The sequence below is a fragment of the Myodes glareolus genome, chromosome 26 (genome assembly GCF_982192425.1).
Source record: "Myodes glareolus chromosome 26, mMyoGla1.1, whole genome shotgun sequence".
NCBI lineage: Eukaryota > Metazoa > Chordata > Mammalia > Rodentia > Cricetidae > Myodes > Myodes glareolus.
Genome location: NC_142051.1, coordinates 42,282,972 through 42,296,015, shown reverse-complemented (window position 1 = coordinate 42,296,015; position 13,044 = coordinate 42,282,972). Strand labels below are relative to the sequence as shown.

The following is a 13,044-nucleotide window of genomic DNA, read 5'->3' as shown; positions in this document are numbered from 1 at the left end:
GGAAAAACATTATATAGAGCCTTTAGTTTCAATCACAACCAGTCGGCCAACAATTTTGGTGGACAAGAGCTTGAAAACACCAGGAGTAAACACCACACCTGTCTGCTGAAGATACTTAAAGACAGTCAAACCAAAATTCAAGTTCTTCTACAAATAAAACAACCCAATACCAAACTATTTGTGTCATTAGAATCAGAAGGCTGAAGATCTCCCCTGAACACGCCTAATCATGTCTAAAAGGCTGAGGAGTGAGACTGGGTATTATACAATTATTGCTTTGTGTTTTACCTTCATGAATTTTAATTTTTTAACTTAAAGAACTGATTTTTAACCAACAGCATACATGCTAGAAATACTGCTGTTAGCAAAGATGACTTGGATATATTTTGGAACAATACGAAGTTTTAGTACCCTTTAACAAAATTAGTACTACCCAAAACACATAACCTTGGTACAAAATACCAGTAACATAAAAAATATTGCTAATATTTCCACAAGTAACAGATCTTCTAAGATTTAAATTATATCCAGGTGGTGGTGGCACACGCCTTTAAACTCAGCATTTGAGAGGCAGAGGCAGGTGAATCTGAGTTTGAGGTCAGTCTGGGCTACAGAGAGAGTTCCAGGCCAGCCAGGGCTACACAGAGAAACCCTGCCTCGAAAAACAAAAACAAAAGTATCTGAGTTTGTATTTGATGACAATATTGCTGGTCCAGTCATCCGTGTATTCGAAGGATATCAGCAAGCTTCACAAATGAGAGGAAGTATGTCCCTCACTTTGGACAGTTAAGAAAATTCATCTTTGGGATTTCTCAGCTGTCCAGAACAAGTCATTTTTAAATATCTCTTTAAAATATTTTAATTATTACTTTATGTATATAGGTGTCTTGCCTTCATGTGTATCTGTGTGTCGTATGCATGCCTGGCACACAGAGACCAGGAGAAAGTGTCAGATCCTCTGGAACTGGAGTTACAGATGGTTGTGAGGCACCATGTGGATGCTGGGAATTAACTCTGGTCCTCTGGAAGAGTAGCCTGTGCTCTTATATGCTGAGCCATCTCTTCAACCTCAAATGTATCTTTTTACTGATGATAACAACACACCGCCAAGATGCCAGTGCCAGTCCACGCCTATTCCCTAAACTGGTTTTGTGGAAACACAGCAGTACTCTTTGTTAGTGTATTTTGCCTAGGATTACCTCCATGCTTCAAAGTGAGTTAGGAGACAGTGAGGCCTGTTCCTTCAACAATTCTCATGTAAAGTCCCCCACCACCCCTTCAGCAACCCAAGCAGTTTATATCCCTCAAAGGATGGCAGCTCATAGCTGAATTAAAGCAAACATTTGGGAAAGTCCAGGAAGTAGACCAGATATTAAAGCGGAGGACATGGAGGGAATTTTAAAAACGTAAATCCTGAAATAAATTTCTAACACACTAAAGACCATGAGTTTCCAGACTGAAAGGGCCCACTGAGTTCTCATCACAGTGATGAAGACCAGGTACTGGGGCTGAAGAGATGGCTGCAGCACCAGTGTTTCCCCGGAGAACCCGAGCTTCCATCCCAGCACACGGGCCAGGGGGGTCGCAACCATTTGCAGCTCCCATGCCTCCGGCACACACTAAAATTCAGACACACATTCCTACAAATAATTTTTAAAATTCGAAACAAAATTTCCTTTAAAAAGAAAAAGACAAGCAAGCAAGCAAGGAGCGGATGGTGGTGCATACCTAAGGCAGGAGGGCTGTGCACTTGAGGCCTCATAGGCTAGTTTAGGAGACTCTGTCTAAATGAACAGAAACAAACCACCGGCATCATAAAAATTTAAAATTTCAGCAACAGGGAAACAAATTCCAAATGCTTCTAGAGGCAGGGGGGAGGGAAAAGCTCATGTTAAAAAAAGATTCAAAACGGAAACCTAGAAAATATAAGGAAGATAATTCAAGGCACAGGCATCAGTACTCTTCTTTCTTTTTTTTTCTTTCTTTTCTTTTTTTTTTTTTTTGAGACAGGGTTTCTCTGTAGCTTTGGAGCCTGTCCTTGATGTGGGAGTCCCTTCTGTGTGTTGCTTGTATTGGTTAATGAATAAAGAAACTGCCTTGGCCTGATAGGGCAAAACTTAGGTAGGTGAAGAAGGTGGAGAAGACATAACTAAATTCTGGGAGGAAGAAAGCAGAGTCAGAGAGATGCCATAGATCCGCCAGAGACAGATGCTGGGAATTTTACCCGGTAAGCCACTGCCACATGGCGATAAACAAATTAACAGAAATGGGTTAAATTAAGATGTAAAACTTAGCCAATAAGAAACTAAAGCTACTGGGCCAAGCAGTGATTTAATTATGCCCATATTCCCAAATATTGTCTATAAATGTTCTTTTACATTTAAAGGGGGATATGATATAGATATGAATAATTTACATTGGTATGGATCTTGGTTTATTGATACAAATTTAAGGTCAATTTTGTTATATGTATTTCTGATCTTGATTAAGGTATTGTGTTTGTGTAGTTCATTTAAAAATGTATAATTAAAAAAATATAGGTCAATAGATAGTCATTTATAATACTCAAAATTGTAGTCATGTTAGTCATGTTTTCTAGATATATAGAGACATATTTCAGTTAGTTAGGTATTCTTCAAATCTTGCAGAGACCTTCAGAATATGGCATTTAAATGTTCACGCTGTCAGACTGGACAGCAAGCATCAGAACCTGGTGAGACATACTGCAGGTCCCCACTTTAAAACTTCTGACGCAACTATTAGCAAATGATCTAAAATGTCCTTTAACCTGAGGCTGTCTGGTACTTCTGCACCATTATACTGGAGTTACAGATTTGTAGGAAAGTACCATGGGGTGGAGTGTTTCTTACCATATTTTTGGGGGGAGGGGAGAAGGTTAGATACAGGGCTTTTCTCTGTAACCCTGGCTGTCCTGGAACTAGCTCTTGTAGACCAGGCTGGCCTCAAACTCAGAGATTCATCTGCCTCTGCCTCCCGAGTACTGGGATTAAAGGTGTCATCACCACTTTCCAGCTCTCAGCACATTTTTATTAGGGTGTAAATGATATGAATAGAACTTAGCACTACTGATAACAATCTTGATCACTTGTTAGGATGAGAACAGTTTTCCCCTTCCGCGCCTTGGAAAGGAACCTTTAAATTCATCCGACACTCGAGAGGAAGGAAAATCCTCCTTCCAAGTGGGGAGAGTTACATATTCCTCCCAGTGATTTCTAATTGTAAGGATTCCTTTAAGTCTTTAAAGGCAGATGCTGAGTATTACATGAAGAACTTCACTGCGCACTCTTACCTACCAGTATCAAGATACCAGAGGTCCTTGCAGCATACTTGACTATTGAGGGCCTTTTTGTAGCCGTCTCTTCCACTCCAGAAGTACAGCCGGGTGCCGACAGCCACAGCACAGTGTCCAGCTCGTGGTCTTGGCCTTGAATTTTTTTTATCTTCCTGAGAATCTGACACTAGAGTGGTCCACTCTACTGTATCTAAAAAGAAAGAAATTTCCATGACTCAGTTATTGCTCTTAAGCAACAAACAGCAAACTTACTTTATTACGTCAACGAGAAATTCTCAAGACTCACCTAGATTCAGGTAAGAAAATGAGCTGGTACATCTCCACTCGCAATCATTAGGTGAATTCTCAGGATTCTCCCCCTTGTGGGGAACCCATCCACCAAATATGTACATCCTGTGTGACAGAAGAGAACCAAGGACTTAAAATCAGTGCATCAATTTTACTTTCTGGATAGGAAATACAAGAATGAGCTTATTTGTCGGCTAGAACTCCTCACCTACCACACTGTAAAGGGAATATTATACAGACAAAATGAACAAAACGGTCTTTCATAAAAGAGTTTACCATGGTAAGTAAGGGTGGCACACATCTGAAGCCGCAGGACTTGGAAACTAGGAAAGAGGAGGATGCTCGGAGCCCTGAGTGTAAGGCCACACTGGGGAAGGGAACAAGAGCCTGTCTCAACAACAATAAACCTAACAACTCTATAAAGCAGAACTGAATCAAAACTACACTCTGTCGAGGAAGTGTAAGTGAACAATGTCTCAACTATATAATATGCTTAGTAAGAGCGCGGGCACCCATTCATCTCTGCTTTTTGACTGCACATGCACGGAGGTTCCCAAATGCTGGGCTTTCACCTGCAACTGCAAGCCCAATTAGCCCTTCCTTCCTAAATTGCTTTTGTTAGGGTATTTTCAATACATCAACAGAAAAGTAACTAAGATAGTGATCAAAAAAGATGAAATTTCACTTAACTTAAACATAACAACTTTAAGCCTGCCCTGGCTATGAACGTCTGTAGTCCCAGCAGTGTGGGAGGCTACGGTAAAGGGATGCTGGAGCAAGCATGCTGGTGCAGGCTTACAAGTCCAGCTTCCCAGGGAGGCTGAAGCAGAAAGATCACAACTCTGAGGTCTGCCTGGGCAAGTTAGTGAGACTTGGTCTTCAAAGGAAAAAAGGTTTGGTGATGCAGTTCTGCGTGTTAGTAGGACACTGAGAGGTGTTTAAAGGCACAGCTCCAGCTCCAGCTCCAGCTCCAGCTCCAGCTGTTAAAACAGACAACAGACCACCTTAAACTTCCCCGGCAGTTTAGAGCCCTTGTCAGAACACTGTCCGAGAATGGAGCAGTGTGAGAATTCTGAGTGCTTGTGGAAAAACTCCATGAAAACAAGAGTCAGGTGGCTTCAGTTTTATCAAAATAGAGAATTGTTCTTGGAGTGTGCTTTCATGCTCCTCCCAGGTGTAGCAGACAGGAGTTTAGTTCCAGCTCTTGCTATTCATATGCCTCTATGGAAAAACATGGTTTTGCCACATGTGTCCCTTTGACTGAACACCTTACTCATGTGACTCTTCTTAACCCAGAGTGTAAACTGTCCAATGCTCTAAACAAAGTTGGCTGTTGTATGAGACTTTCAGGCCCTGCTCTCCCAGGCCCACACTACCAATTAAGAGCAGTAAACAGCTCTTCTTAAATTTTTTAGAAAACATTTTATTTCATGTCTGTGGGTGCTTTGTCTGCATATGTGCATATGTATCGTATGTCTACCTGGTGTCTCCGATTCCCTGGGACTAGAATTACTGATGAATGTGAGCCCCGTGCAGATGCTGGGAATCTAACCAGAGAGGACAAAGCAGCTTGGCAACACCAGCTGACACTTAGGTCGTACCATACCAGGAAAGGCACGGAGAGGAAGCTAAACAGGTAACCCAGACAGTACTGAAAGAAGCCGGGGTACAGGTGTTCCAGTTCCCACGGACAAATTACTTTAGCTGTGATCAGCACAACACGGTATTAAGTCTGCTAATCTATTTCTAAGGAAGGATCATCTTTACTTCAGTCTTTCAAGCTGGTAAAAATAAAGCCAAGGCAAACAAGAAGGAAGCCATACTTGTTTCCTATAACACTGGCTGTATGAAGGCTCCGTGGAAGTGGCACTGTCCCCTTAGTTTCTGGTTTTGACCATGACATAGTTTCTAGAAATAAAAATAAGAAAATCAGGAACTTGATCTAATAATAGCAAATCACCTCAATTTACACACTTAAAAATAAAACAAAATTACTTATCAAAAAAAAGCAAAAACGTTTCAAATCAGTTATCTGAATTTCATCTTTAACATTCCCAGGACACAAACACATCCAATCAGAAATCTATTTGCATTTGATTTTAACATTTCTGCTAAAGAGCTGTGCTTAAAATGTCACTAATTTTAAATGACAAATAATAGTTTTGATTTAACCATTTTAAATAAATTTATAAGACAGTCAAAAATGAGAAGCACATTTTCAATTATTCACTTTCAGAAAGCTGCCCTCAGGTCTCCCACTGGTTAGCAAGTCTGTGAAAGTCACACTTCCCATAGACAGCGAGGACAACCATAGAAATTAGTAACCCAACCAGATAACTCTGGTGAAAGACGGTCCCACTAACAATTACAGAGGACCATAAGCATGTATGTGGACCATTCTAGACAATCAGGATCTATGGTGGTCCTAAAGGAAACACAGGAAATTTACTACCATAAATTGAACATTCAATTGTTCTAGGTGACTGATTGTGTCTCAGTTGTTCCTGAGACTGTAAATTCTGACTATAATAAATATTTACAAAAAAATACATTTAAGTTTTTTCTTTACCAATCATAAGAAATTCCTGAATCAAATTAAGATTACCTAAATCAAGCTGCCATAGGTCATCCAGGCGAGCACCACACATTCCACCAAATACATACATCTTAGGACTCCCGGAGTCTTTTTTACAATATATAATAGCAGTGTGGGATTCTCTTGGAGATGGTACAATGCCTTTCGTGGCTGGAATGCTCCAGCCCACGACACCAGAACCATGCTGTAGTTCCAACTCATAGAAATCATTTAAATACCTAGGATAGCACAAAAGAGATGAAAATGTTCAGATGATATGTGTGCTTTATTTGTTTTTTATTTCAATTCATAAATATATATTAGCCACACAGTGGCGTGTGTCTGTAATCTCAGCACCCAAGAGTTTGAGGTCAGTATGAACCAAACATTCTATGTCAAAAAAGAAGAAAGAAAAAAGAAAAGGGGGTCTGAGAGATGGCTTAGCAGCCAAAAGAGTTACTACTCTGGCAGAGGACTAGAGCTGGGCTCTTAGTGCTGACAGCTGGTGGCTACAAGCAACTGGAAGTCCAGTGGCAGAGGACCTAATGCCCTCTTCTGTCCTCTGTAGGCATCTGCATGCACACTGTGCAATAAACCCATACAGACACACACAGAAGACACACACACACAAACGTTTTCAAAAAGAAAAAAATGTCTATCATATGCTTATTGTAAAAAATTCACACAGTACAGAAAGGCACTAAAGCAAGCAAAACTTCCGGACACTCATTCCATGCAAATTTATCCCTCTATTCTGTCCCAGGGTGAAGACAGAAAACATCTGGAAAACATCTGTCAATACAACAGTGACAGTCTTAGAACACAGTCTGTCAGGAGACGAGGTTCCTCTCCCCTTTATTTTAGCCTGGTCTGTGATGGCTCTGAACAAGGTGCCACGGCTGGCTTGTGAAAGGCCATATTCATATACACACACACACACACACACACACACACACACACATACACATATATATTATATTCTTACTATAATACTACTTGTGAAACTCTCAACCACACACTGAGAGGCCACTTCGCGGTCTGAGTATGCAGCTCAGTTGGTAGAATGCCTACCCAGCACGTAGGAAGCCCAAGTTTCAGCCTTACGCAACATATATACCAAACATGGCGGCACATCCCTATAATCTCAGCGCTCAGTAGAGCAGGATGATCAGAAGCTCAGTTAGTCTTGGCTACTTAGTCCACAGTCTGCTAGGGCCATAGGAGATCCTGTCTCAGAAGAGCCATCCACAGGCATACGAGGTGACAGCCCAGCTGACTCCCAGATGTGGGGAGAACCACTCAAGCTGTCCCACTGAAGAGCTCAGCCATGACTTTGTGCCGTTTGAGTTCCTTACTTACAGTAACTTTGCATCATTAGTCTACTACACAGCACTAGATAGCCAACGCTTCTTATGGGCAGCATTTCAGCGAACACCCTGAAGATACTGCTATCTGGAATAAGCACTGCTTTGCAACTCCCAGCACACTATAAAATCACAGCAATGTCTAGACAGGGTCTTTAATTTAGAAACCACCATTGAACTTGTCCTAAACAGCTTTTTTTCTTAAAAAGTCTGTCATTAATCTGTGATAATTTTTTTTAATGAAATGACTTTTGGTTTTTTGTAAATCCATGTACATGTGGTATGATGCATGTGTGCACGTACGTGTGTGCACGTGTAAGCAAGGGGATGGCATAAGGCGGTTGTCTCAATCATTCCACCTTTTATAACGGAGGCAGTCTGTCCCTGAACCTGGAACTTGTTGGTCTAGTTTGCCTTTGTTTTGTCTAGTCTTCCCAGAATGTTTCTGTTTCTGCCTCCTGTCAGCTGGGAGTGCAAGCTGGCCACTGCACACATTTCATCTACATGTGGGCTCTAGAGATCCACACCCAAGGTCCTCACACTTCATGGCAAGAGCTTAACCTTCTGAGCTAGCTCCCAATTCCAAAATGACTTTTGTAACAACTAATTCAATTTCCTACTAACTTTCTACTCAAGTATGAGAGAGAAAAAACAAAACAGTTCAGAACATAAACTTTCAAAGTTTAGGGACTGAAGAAATGGCTCAGCGATTAAGAGCACATCCTACTCTTTCAAAGAAGCATGAGTTCAGTGCCAGCACCCACTTCAGCTGGCCCACAACGGCCTGGAAGACCAGTTCCAGGGAGAGCCGACACTTCTGGCCTCACTGGACAGCCACACCCACAGGCACATATCTAACACACAAACACCCACATAGACATATAATTAAACACACAAACAAACCCTTATGCCTGGTGTGGCAGCACATGTCTTTAATCCCAGCACTCAGGGATACAGAGGCAGGTTGATCTCCGAGTTCCAGGCCAGCCTGGTCTACACAGGGAAACCCTATTTTGAAATAAATAAATAAATATTAGAAAAATAAAAAGCAAGACATCTATAGAAACATACAAAAGAAAAGAGACAGTACTCATTCTCTGGAAAAGGAGAACAGTACCTGCTCGTGCAATACACCTTCACAGACTGCATGAGGTATGAGAACAATGGCTTTCACTCTATAACCATATTTCACACCAAGTTTTCAGTGAAAACCCATTTTAAAATAACCACGTTATATTGTGGCTGTGCATGACCCATTCAATGTAAATTACACTCAAGACATATAAATATACTGGCATAAGCAATTGCACAAGTATCAATTTAAGATGATTTCTGATTAGAAAAGACAGTTTGAAGACATTCTCTAGGGACTGAAAAACACACCAAAACATAAATATGTGTTTATTGCCAGTTTTCAATATGAAAATACAAGCTTAAGCCTTATAGTAACTACAGGTAGAATATTTTAACCGAAACCATCAAACAAGCACTTGGTCTACAAAGAGCATACCTGGGGACATTGTTGTTGGAATCTTCACTCTCGTTGGCCAGACCACCAAACAAATAGCATTTGTTACCATATAAAGAGAAACTATGTCCCAGACGAGGACAAGGAGGCAAACCAGAAGGAGGAGGCTGGGGTTTCACTTTTCTCCATAGCCAACGACTTGCCTAACAAGAGAAGACATCCACATGAAAGCAGGCCATCAACAGTGAGCCACCCGTGAACGCCTCTGGGGATGAAGGACAAACATGTGGCTGACGCTGAGACTCGGTCTCACTACAGACCCTCTACACACAGTGAGTTTCGACACAGTTCTAGGCTGGCCTCAAACTCCAAGAGACCTGCCTGCCTCTGCCTTCCAAGTGCTAGGAAAAAGGCATGCAACACTATGCCCAGAGAACTGGCTAACTTCTGAAATTAACAGGTTTATCCTGGGAAGGCTAGCTGTGGTAACCCCAGAATTTATGAGGCAAGAGGATCAGGAGGTGAAAGCTATCCTTGGCTACTAAGTGAGTTTAAGGGTAGCCTGGGTTATGTGAAATTTGTTTCACAGAGCAGTGTGTGTTTGTGTGTGTGAGTGAACGGACATTCAAATGAATCTTCTATACACACACATTTCCATAATGATACACTAAGTTTACAATAATAATAAATACCATCACTTCTAATTTATTCCACATGAAAAAATAAGTATCTACATATAGAACATTAAGATAAGGTGTAATTCATGAAATCTAACTTTATATATTAGGTAATCTATGCATGCTAAATATTTAACCTTTAATAGCAAATCAAAGTTCATTAAATCACGTTAAAACAAAGTTCATTTAACAAATCAAACTCCAATTTATTTTTTTTATTTATTTTTATTTTTTTGCCATGAGAATCTTCTCTATTTGAAATGGTGGTTTGCTTGGAAATACGTACAACCAAATCACATCTGCCAGTGGCAGACACCCTCATAATCAGGGCCCTTGGAACATATCAAGAACAGTCACCAAGAACAAGCTCCGGTTTAACAAGCAAATCAAATCTAGAAAGGCTATATGAAGCCGTGACCTCTCGGCACGACTGTGTGGGCGGGTCACTGCTACTAAAGGAAGCCATTCCTCTCATACTGAGGCACGCATTTTCAAAGCATGCTCTGGGTTAGACACGCAAATGCCCAGGTCCCACATGGACAATACTGGCTCCAAACACCAGAGGCAGGACCCAGCAGTCTGTTCCAACAGTTCGAGGGTGCCTGCGTTGTAGGCTAGCGGACTACCGCACTCACACAGAAACCGAGCGTGCAGCAGTACAGGCACTGCTAAAGGTCAGGTATCTTTAAGCTGTAAATGTCACCAGACACAGAGAGGTGGAAACATCATCTTGGGAGCTACAGAATGTGGAGCATCTGTTACTGTACCCGTGCTAATAAAACATTTTGTAATCTCTTTTTAAAACTTCTGACGATTTCATTAGGCACTTCAGATTGAGATAATGAATGTCAAACACACTTACTTGTAGCTCATATAGCTCATTGCTGTATCTTCCATATTCAACCATGCCCCCAAACACTAGTATTCTAGTGCCGTCACAGACAAATCCATGGGCCGCGCAGCCTGGAGGGATGTCTCCTCTGACAGCTGGTAAGAACCACTGATTTGTAACTAGTGGCCAAAAAATATTAAAGTCAATTATAAGAAACAATGGCTAACATTCCCTCAGTGTATATATACATACATACCTATCCCTAGCCTATATTCCAGTAGCCTTCAAAGGGGATTCCTTTGCTCCCCAGAGGGTACTGACTTTGCAATGTCCACGTCATATTCAGTTGTCACGACTTTCGGGAAAAAGGGGCTGCTACCAAGTCGTGAGTTGGGCCTGAGGATGTCAGCATGCATCTTATATCATACGAGGTGATCTTTACGGCCAAAACTCACCTGTGCCAAAATGTCACTAATGTTTCTGTTGAAAGCCCTGATTTGCATCATTCAACGCCTAGAAAAATCCTGATAGGTGCCCTCGCCATTATAGACATGGAAAACCTCAGATTTAGAAAGGCTTGGCAACTTTAATACCAATTCTGAACAACTAGCAAAGCAAGAGTCTAAACAGGTATAACTTCTTCTAAATCCATGGTATTTACAGTATACCAAATCAAATACTTTGTAAACTTTTTAAGCTGGAGTATTAGGGGAGGTAGCAAAGAGGACCAAAAGTAACAAAATTTCTCCTACCGAATTTGGCCTTTAGAGGACTACTGCGATCAAGTTGTTTCATCAAAGAAAAGTTGTGTAGTTGGGAACCAGATCGACCCCAAACTCGGTACAGTTACTTACTAGTTTCCGATGATTGCTAAACTACTTACTAGTGGGAAAGATAAATTTCTACCCTGCATGGTGGTAAAGGCTTGTCGCCCTAACCAGCGACACTTCACGCTCTGTAGCGGTGCCTCAGCTGAGACCGTCCTCTTTGGCGAGGACCAGTCCAGACGAGCCGAGCACAGACACCCATCAGCCGCAAATCCCTTCCCCGCCAGTTTAGAGAAAGTCTCAACGGCTTCCGCCAGATACAGAGGACCGAAGACCTCCCCGCCCCTCAATCCTCTCCCGAAGGAGAGCGGGGAAGGCAAAGATCGCCGAGGCCCGGCTCGGGGTGGCTTCTGTGTTTGACAGTGGCCGGGATCTCGGTCCCCCGAAGTGACCAGCCCCGGGGAAAATGAGGGGAGAAGCCCACACAGCGGAACCCGCCGTCTCACTCGGGTCCGCGGGCACGGATGGGCCGGGGTGTCTCCACGTCGGCCGGCGAGAAACCGAGCCGCCCTCCGGCACGCTGCCAGCTCGGGCTGCCGCCCACCCAGCCCATCCAGCCAGTCGGCCGAGCTCTCCCCACCGACCGCCTGCCCCAGCCGGCCGAGGGAGCCGCGACCCCAGCGGTGACAGCTGTCAGCCCCGCGTCCGCCGCGCCTCCCCTCCCCCAGCTCCGCCGCCGCCGCCGCCGCCGTCTCCGAGGCGGGGTCGCCGAGCCGCCGCCTACCAGTGTTGTAGACGTGCAGCTCGTCCGCGATGCCCTCGTTGCCCCCGCCGAAGATGATCATCAGCTCCCGGATGGCTACGGCTCGGTGTCCGTGCCGGGCGCGGGGCACCGGCCCGGTGAAGGAGGAAACCCGCCTCCAGTTGAGGAGGCTGGGAGCCGCCATCTTCCCAACCCCCGCCCCTCGGCCCACAATGCCCCGCGCGCCACGGGCCCCACGGCTCGTGGCGGGGGAGGCCGGGCACCGCCTCCAGCGGTGCGCGCGGGAGGCCCGGCACGTGATCTGCGGGCCCCGCCCACCCCAGGGCCCCGCCCACCCCAGGGCCCCGCCCACCCCAGCCAGCCGCTACGTGGCTGGCCCTCGGGGCGCCGCCGGGATGGGGAGCCCCTCCCGTGCACCGGCCCTGCCTGCCCCTCCTCTGCCGTGACTTTCCCGCGGGGTCTCCGCGGAGGAGGGACCGCCCTGTCCTCCAAGTCCACTCTGAGCATCTTCCGCGTGGGCGTGTCGCGCCCTCTGGACGGCTGTCACGGAGGTCCCAAGTGCTGGGGCTCGGGGAGGGCCTGGGGCAAAACTGTCACCTCACAGGCTGCGGGGGCGAATGGCCCGGGGCCCGATCTCTGGTCAGATTGGGAGCTGTCAGACCTAGATAGCAACAGTTAGCCCCAAAGGTGACCTGGCTCCATTTATCAAACGGAAGCAGGTGGCTTGTTGCTGTGATTAAATACCTCGACCCCAAAATGAAACTGTGGAAGGAAAAAGGATTCGTTTTGACCCACGGAGAAGCCCAACATAGCGAGGAGGCTTGGCAGGAGGTGGCTGGTCACGTTACATCTGCGGAGAGCCCCTGACGCTGGGACCCAGCTGCCTTTCTCATTATTTAGCCTAGGGAATTAGTGCCCCTGTTGTTTATCCCCCCCACCCTAATTAACCTAATCTAGATAATCCCACCTAGGCCTGCCCACAGGCTAGGCCCCCAGG

The 13,044-nt window shown here is 44.5% G+C and overlaps 1 protein-coding gene across 2 annotated transcripts in view; it reads right to left on the bottom strand.

The window, feature by feature from the left end:
• Hcfc2 (host cell factor C2) overlaps positions 1 to 12,265 on the bottom strand; it is a 32,545-nt gene extending 20,280 nt beyond the window's left edge. For both annotated transcript variants that reach the window (XM_085683158.2, XM_085683159.2), the window contains exons 1-7: positions 12,069 to 12,265; positions 10,548 to 10,696; positions 9,051 to 9,211; positions 6,207 to 6,415; positions 5,425 to 5,509; positions 3,600 to 3,706; positions 3,315 to 3,503 (exon numbers count right to left, since the gene is read on the bottom strand). In XM_085683158.2, the coding sequence (XP_085539284.1) occupies positions 3,315 to 3,503; positions 3,600 to 3,706; positions 5,425 to 5,509; positions 6,207 to 6,415; positions 9,051 to 9,211; positions 10,548 to 10,696; positions 12,069 to 12,231 (1,063 nt within the window). In that variant the 5' untranslated portion in view covers positions 12,232 to 12,265. The remainder of the gene's footprint in view (positions 1 to 3,314; positions 3,504 to 3,599; positions 3,707 to 5,424; positions 5,510 to 6,206; positions 6,416 to 9,050; positions 9,212 to 10,547; positions 10,697 to 12,068) is intronic.
• Positions 12,266 to 13,044: the final 779 nt, after the last annotated feature.